At 42.0% G+C, this 7,579-nt stretch overlaps 2 protein-coding genes across 2 annotated transcripts; both read right to left on the reverse strand.

The window, feature by feature from the left end:
* Positions 1 to 2,240: 2,240 nt before the first annotated feature.
* LOC116385463 (homeobox protein HMX2-like) lies at positions 2,241 to 3,964 on the reverse strand. The gene is made up of 3 exons (XM_031850960.1): positions 3,961 to 3,964; positions 3,113 to 3,340; positions 2,241 to 2,776 (listed from the first exon to the last, which is right to left on the reverse strand). Exons 1-3 carry the CDS (start codon positions 3,962 to 3,964, stop codon positions 2,241 to 2,243), a joined length of 768 nt encoding a protein of 255 aa, XP_031706820.1.
* Positions 3,965 to 4,902: 938 nt separating this feature from the next.
* LOC116385326 (homeobox protein HMX1-like) lies at positions 4,903 to 6,884 on the reverse strand. The gene is made up of 3 exons (XM_031850662.1): positions 6,638 to 6,884; positions 5,795 to 5,956; positions 4,903 to 5,330 (listed from the first exon to the last, which is right to left on the reverse strand). The coding sequence occupies exons 1-3, from the start codon at positions 6,882 to 6,884 to the stop codon at positions 4,903 to 4,905; spliced, it is 837 nt and encodes a 278-aa protein (XP_031706522.1).
* Between the last annotated feature and the right edge of the window lie 695 nt (positions 6,885 to 7,579).

Below are 7,579 nucleotides of genomic sequence, written 5' to 3' on the forward strand. Positions count from 1 at the left end.
GTGTGTGTGTGTGTGTGTGTGTGTGTGTGTGTGTGTGTGTGTGTGTGAGAGATTTATTTTTCATTGTCAAATTTGAGTTTAGAGAAGCAGATGTTGGGTGTGTTTTGTCCTTTACTACATTGGCCAAAATGTATTCAACACTTCAAACATTACCAACCACATTATTCTGTTAGTCATGAATTGTTCTTGTTTTTTTACACACTTTAAAAAAAAAAAAGTATATTTAAACTGAAGCTCGGCATAAACTTCCCTCTGCTGTCTTTATAGATGTTGATCTGAAACGAATTATTACATATGGATGTCAAAACCATTTGCTCTTTTGTATTAAGTGCTGCCACATGAATGTTCTCCTCACATTGCCGCTTTAATTCTAATAATAATCCAAACTGTATTTGGTGCATGTGATTATGCACATTATTAAAGAATTACATTTGAAAGTCAGATTAGTGTACCCGAGTGTATACATTTTTGATTTAAGTTAACGACAGATTCTGATAACCAGTCACATAATGAAATGTATGTCAGAATAGAAAATGCTCTCTTCATCCCAATGAATCGGTCTAAGTAAAGTTACGTTTGAAGCTAAATGGTTTCAACAGAGAGTATTAAGATTATGTCTTTTAATAGGATCAGCAAAAGGGGATCATTAATGACTATTTGTTAAAAAGTGAAAAATGTACACTTTGGTGGTGATGTTGTAATCACTAAAACAAAAAACAACATTTATAGAGTTCTCTGGAGTTGATGCAATTGGCTGAGACACATTGGTGCACTATATTTACTCAAATACTCTGAGTACAGTTTTGAGGTATTACTCGGGTATTTCCATTTTATGCCACTTTTTACCACTTCAAAGGCAAATATTGTACTTTTTACCTCATGCATTTGATAGATTGAGTTACTAGTTACTTTGCAGATTTAGATGATCAATACAAAATAAAAACAACTAATAAATTGTGATATAGGTGAAACACAGCAGTACAAGGTAATCGAAATTAGCACCACCTTTACCAGCTGCAACATTAAAGTGATGAACACATGAATGTATCAATGGTTATAATCCAAAAGTATCTATCTATTCTGAAATGGGCCATTTTATATAAATAGTGCTTTTACTGCTGGTGCCTTTAAGTATATGTTTGATGCTTATTGTTTTGTGGGCTACTTTTACTTAAGTACGATTTTGAATGCTTGACTTTTACATGTGTACATGAGTATTTTTAAAATGTAGCGTTGCTAATTCAAGAAAAAAAAAATCTGAATTTTTCCACCACTAATAAATAGGCAAGATACTTTACTACTGTGAATGATTGTCTGATAAGAAATTAACTTGGGCATTATTTCAAAACTTTGTTCGTTAAAAAGCAAATAATTGTAATCTTTTATTTATTTTTTATTTTTTTGCTCACCTCTGTCCAGTTTACTGCACGTGCAAATACAACAGAGTTCGGTTTTAAGAAACCGTGAATTAACCCCGACGTTGGCACTGCGGTGGAAAACTCTGAACTTTATCTTGTTGCCTATTTTCACACTTTATAAAACGACTCAAACTAACTTTTTTACGCGGGACCAAATGCACAATAAAAAGAAAAGAAATGTAATGAAACACAATGAATAATCAAATGTGGAAGTTGATTTTGCTAGAACATCTTTTGTCCGAATATTTTTCAGCTTCAGTCAACACACTCTTGTAAAATTGCAAATATTACACTTTTATTGCAAAATTCATCATGATATAATAACTGTATTCACAGTTTAACAGTCTGTCATATGAAAGGTCACGTGGAAACAAACAAGTGTTTCGTTATTTAATAACAATTATAATAATAATAGTAGTAATAATAATAAGGCCATATAAATAGAAACGGAGTGTCGCTCCAGAGAAACTTATGTTTAAGTTCAACACGAGACGACGGAGACAACGTGAGTGACGTGGAGTTATAAAGTTGATGTAGAGTTAACGTACATTCGTTCAGATGACATTACACACGCATATTTTTCTTCCTATTAAAATGCCTTAAGCATCATAATAATAATAGTCTGATAATAATAACACGATAATACTAATAAAAAAGTGGCACATGCATGTCTTGGATAAGTTGATATGTTGACATTTGATTTGGGAAGATTTCTATTATAAGTAAAAAAAATAAAATAAAAGTGACAGGCCTACAGCCAAAACAGGGGAAAGCGTATGTCCGACTGTCCACACGCTGTCTGATTCCAAACAGAGAGAATCATCAGTCTGCATCAAACAGGCCAAAATATTTGCCAGTGTTGGAGAAGTAGATGCAAGGCGCAGCGGTTGCAGTCGGGTACACGACAGGGAAAGGCATGGGTAGCAAACATCCGCCCAGCAGGCTGCTGTCTTTGTAAAAAGTCTGTAATTGCACATTTTTCCCCGCTTCTGAGAGGTGCTCGGCGGCCAGCGGCCCCTCCATGTCTGTGGATATCTGTCTCTTCAGCTTGTTGCGGCGGTTCTGAAACCAGATCTTGACCTGCGTCTCGGTGAGCTGCAGAGAGACGGCGAGACACGCTCTCTCCGAGCTGCTCAGATACCTCTTCATGTCAAAAGTCGCCTCCAGCTGAAATATCTGTCTCTTTGAGAAGATGGTGCGGGTTTTCTTCTTGGCCGTGGCCTTCGAGTCCGCGCAGGGCTCCTGCTCGGATGCGTCCTCGGCTGTGTTCGCACTTTGCGCCCCGGGACAAGAGCCAGCGGTCAGCGGCGATGTGTTTTCCCCGCGGTCCGCGCGGTGGACTCTGGGCTTCCTTTGCGCTGTGAATGAAGCGACAAAACGTGCTTTAATGCGGTGGTAAAGACAAACGCACATACTTGTTTTTAATTGCGTGCAAACACACGCAAAGGAGCTGCATAATAATTGCAATAGTCTGATTTAATAATAGATTAACAAAAATAAACAACGACTTCTGGCCCACGATCTTCACAATTTCTGAAAATATTTTCAAGAAATACCATCAGTCTCCTGTACTTCCATCCATCTTTACGCACCATTCTGCCTGAAAATGCCTAAAATGTATTGATCCTAAACACTGAGAGACCTTTTTAGTCTCTCTGCTCGTTTACGCGTATGCCCTATAAATTCCCAGTTACCTGTCTCGTCTGATCCGCTGCCATGCCTGCTCCGGACGTCCCACGCCTCATCGTACCGCGCTTGAACGCCACCCTTACATCCACTGTCCCTCTGCTCCTTCGCCCCGTCCGAGTCCCCGCGGCCCCGCTGCTTCAGGTTGAGGATGTTGTCGATGGTGAACGTCAAAGAAGCGCTCCGACTCGGGGCGTCCTCTTTGCTCATATTCCCCGGCATTTCATCTGCTCTTCCTAACAGATTCCCGAAACACCGACGTCTCCGGACGCTCCGAGCACCATTGCTCCTTGGCTGCGACTAGCCGCGCGCAGAGGAGCGAGGTGCGACGCTCTTCAGCGACCCGGAAGACTGCGGTTTAGCGGCTTTTGATTGGGCAGGTTGTGGGCCAGATGAGGGCGGGATGCAGATTTAAACGTCTGGCTGCCATATTGTAGCTTTAAACACTTTTCTGTCATCGAGACTGCTGCCTGCTGGCTTCACGCTCCAGACTGAGCAGACTCGAGACGTTTGCAGAGCTCCTTTTGATTAAGAGTTAGAGTCGGTATCACTATCGTGGTTGCTTGATACCAAACTTTTTTTTTTTTCCACACTTTAGCGTGACAACTCTTTGGGGTCATGAGACCTAAAATATAGCTACATTGTTTCACTTCCTCAAGTGAACTTCTCTGATGCATAGTTTTGCTCATATATTTGCTACCATATAATGTTAAATGCTAAAAAAAAAAACACCAACCAATTTGTGCATACATTTTATTCACATGTGAACATATCGGTTTACAAAAGTCTGTATTAAAATCCTCTTAAATAAAAAAAAATAAAAAAACGGTGTCAAAGAATATTGCTACTAATGCACCCATGCTGACAGCTATCAACTGTCACAAACACCTTTTTCATTAATGATCGAGTTTCTACTATTTCCTATCAGTCTGAGGACACAGTGCATAATATTCCCAAGTTGTGTGTATGGCTTCAAATGAGGGTCAAAACGATTCGGAGCTGTGCTTGTACGGTATATCTCCTTTTGTCACATGTGACAAAAATCTGCATGAGACCTGGAATGCATGATTAAAAGCAGACAGAAGAAATTGAATATGGAAATTTGAGGTCTGATTTTGGCTGTTTAAGCCAAAATGTGTACTTATAACAGAGAGTCTGTAACTTTGGTTTCATGTTTTGAATCTAGATGTTCACAAACATCTGTTTTCTTGTTGTTGAGTGTTGATATCATTTGTGCACTTATTCAGATTTTTACATTCACAATTCTTTCCCCCCAAAATTAAGTTGTTTACAAGGACTGATATACAGTATGCCAGGTTCATTTCACAAGTCTTATTGACCCTTATTGGACCCCAAATGTGTGGGTCATCCATACAGTTTCTGTGAAAAACAATCACACAATAGAGCTATACGTGAAACCGGTGTGACCTGGTGTGAAATGTCCCCCGGATAGGACTGAGGATGGGATTGTGGAAAGCTTAAAAGTCCGCAAACATCCATCGCAGTTTCTACATCTTGCACAAAAATTTCCAAATCACTTGTTAAGTTTAAAATAAATTGGAAAACAACATTTGGGGGAGAGAGAGTCTTGTTTTAAGGGTCAAAGCAACCATTCAAAGAGCACGATGGATGATTTCTCCTAGAAAACTTAAACACAGGATTGTATTATCATCCTGACTTTACAGGATCTGAAAGTGAACTAGAATGAATATTTTTGCAGCATCTTTATTTGATTCACTTGTGTCAAAAGAGTAACACGTATAGCTTGGTCTCTTTAAAGTCACCTCCACCCTTAAAGTCACACCAGCCCAGTCATCCGTGGCGTTAGGAACGACACCGGGTGGGTGAAGTGGGAAGTCAATGGATAGTTGATGGCGTTGGAGAAGCCCACCATCGGTGGCGTCACTTGAGACAGGCCGGTCAGCGTCATTGGCGCTGTGACGTTCTCGCGATACAACACGGGAACTCTGACGACCCTCTGGGCTGGGTAAGGGACGCCGGCGCTGCTGGCCTCCATGTCGGCAGCGATCTGCCTCTTCCACTTATTCCTGCGGTTCTGAAACCAGATCTTCACCTGGGTCTCGGTGAGCTGCAGCGAGGCGGCCAGCCCGGCTCGCTCCGAGCTGCTCAGGTAGCGCTTCAGGTCGAAAGTGGACTCCAGCTGGAACACCTGACTCCGGCTAAACACGGTGCGGGTCTTCTTCTTGCGCGCCACTTTCATGTCAGCTGAGGGGAGGAGAGATTAAAGTAAATGGAACTGCTACAACTAGGCCTTTATTGTGATAAATGTTAGTTTACGGAAAGACAATTAAGTGATATAGTTTATTGATAAATTATCTGTTTTTGGCCAATCCAGGGAATCGGATACATTAGATGAAAATTCAAGGTATTTACGAACTAATATCGCCCATGATAACTCACTGAACCAGGAACTCTTACACCCCTGATATAAAACATATATGTGTACATTTGCTGCTGATACCCTCTGTCAAGAAAAACAATCAAACTAAAAACTTTGTGAAACGCCAACAACTAAACATAACATTGTGGATGTGACAAACAACTATTGTGCCAGAGGAAGCGTTTCAGGTGGACAGCGCATGCGTGGTGCCATCTTGTGCAGATAGCGGAGCACGGGGCGGACTATTTTTCTAAGGCGTAGGAATGTAGCCTGTGTACTTTGGCCTCACCTGTATCACAGCTGTAGGAGGAGCGCGCGTCGTCGTCCTCTCTGTCGTCCGTCAGACTATCGTCCCCCTTCTCCTCCGGCTCATCGGACTCCGCCCGTCCCGTTAGAGTTGGGGAATCCCGGTCGCTCGTTGTCACAGTTTGTTCATATTTGTACGGTGGACCTATACGAGGAAGGTGGGGAAAATACAAAAAAATCAATAAATCACTTATTAGGCTTCATTTCGCTCATGTCCAATAGCAAAACATTATCGGACATCTTTCCCGTTTTCCACCACACGTGCGCGCACCCATGCTGCCTGTCCTCTCCAAGAGTATAAACGAGCGTCAAATCTCCACTGCTGGTGCTTTTGCAGCCTCAGAACGACATTGTTGTGTATTCCAAACACAGGCTGATAACTGGAGAGTTTGGGTGTTTTACGCGGAGGAAGGGGAAGTGGAACGTGCTCAGCCCATAGTGTCATGTCCTCTCGTGGCCTGCTGAAGAACCAGAGATGTTTTTATTTTTGTGAGATGGATAACTGCTGGGCTCTGTAGCCTCATTCTGGTCCAGACTAGTATTGCTATGCAACGCGTTTACTGGTTTTGGGGGGTATATGGTAAAGATAATTGTTGAAACCATAGTTTGTAATCCTGACTCAACCCTGTAAAAGCGGATTATCCCGGATAAGGATGTTTATTGTCATCGTAAAAACATACAACGAAATCAAGTTCGCGACTCGCTACAGCAGCAATATGTGAATAAACACACGGAATGAGAGCAACACTTTTCACAACATTTGTATTCCCGTACTCTGTATTTACAGATTAGGACAGATCGCATGCTGACTGTAAGGCGCACTCACTTCTCGAGGTGCCGCGCACTGTGTTTGGTGATGTCCCGCTCCAGTTTAGCACTTCGCTGCCGTCCAGACGTTTTGACTCCTGTCCCGGGCAGATCACCGGTCTGTGGACGGTAACTTTGGAGCTCGCGCTCTCCACGCGCTCCTCGGACGAAGCCCCTCTGTGTGCAGTCCGCAGCAGATTCTCAATGTAGAAAGACGAACCTCTCGACGGAGGACCCTTCGGTCTCGACTCTTTATCGTCGAGCATGTTCACTTCGTGTGTCGTTTCCCAAGTAGCTTTCACCTTTTAAAAAAAATAAATATATATCCCAGATTTGGATTTTTACGAAATCATCACCAGGAATGTGTCTTGTTTCCAGCCAGGAGTGTCCTCTGCTCCGCGTGAAACCATCCCGGAGCAGTCCACAGAGCAGCGAGAGCTCTGCTGTGTGAGATCCAGGCAGAAATGTCGTCTAGAAGAGGCGAAGAATTACTCCAGCAAAAAGAAAACACACGAGACTGTCTCGTTTTTCGGAGACTCCTCGTGTAAACGGTGTGGTAGTCTGCCTTCAGGGATCGTGAGGATCCAGTATTTAGGTCAATTAGGGAGCAAAGCAAGGATACAGTGTTGTCCTCGGGGCTGGAGATGGAGAAAGCTTCATGGAGAATGGCACAGTACCGCCTATTGGTTACATCGAACCATGCACACTTTGGATTTGCGATGCAATTAATTATTATTATTATTATATTTTTGTTAATTTTTATTATTATCTGTGATTTTTGAACTCAAGAAAAGATAAAAAAAAAAATATCCTGTCACAGCTGATGCAAAATGGTTCTTATTCAAAATCGGTTATAAGCCAAAGTTGTTTTATTTTGAAGTTAGTTACTTAGAGGTCTATAAATCTGCTGTAGGTGATCATCATCATAATTTCTGCATCTTGCTGCCTCCTTTTAAATATT

The sequence above is a fragment of the Anarrhichthys ocellatus genome, unplaced genomic scaffold, assembly GCF_004355925.1.
Source record: "Anarrhichthys ocellatus isolate YVR2014 unplaced genomic scaffold, GSC_Weel_1.0 scaffold11, whole genome shotgun sequence".
NCBI lineage: Eukaryota > Metazoa > Chordata > Actinopteri > Perciformes > Anarhichadidae > Anarrhichthys > Anarrhichthys ocellatus.

Excerpts from the sequence above, each read along its gene's own strand:
- LOC116385463 (XM_031850960.1), bottom strand. Across the intron at positions 2,777-3,112 it reads CAGCGGATCAGACGAGACAG|CGCAAAGGAAGCCCAGAGTC; the intron begins GTAACTGGGAAT and ends CTTCATTCACAG.
- LOC116385326 (XM_031850662.1), bottom strand. The coding sequence starts at position 6,884 with ATGCTCGACGATAAAGAGTCGAGACCGAAGGGTCCTCCGTCGAGAGGT. Across the intron at positions 5,957-6,637 it reads AGTGCGCGGCACCTCGAGAA|GTCCACCGTACAAATATGAA; the intron begins GTGAGTGCGCCT and ends TTCCTCGTATAG. Across the intron at positions 5,331-5,794 it reads CTCCTACAGCTGTGATACAG|CTGACATGAAAGTGGCGCGC; the intron begins GTGAGGCCAAAG and ends TCCTCCCCTCAG.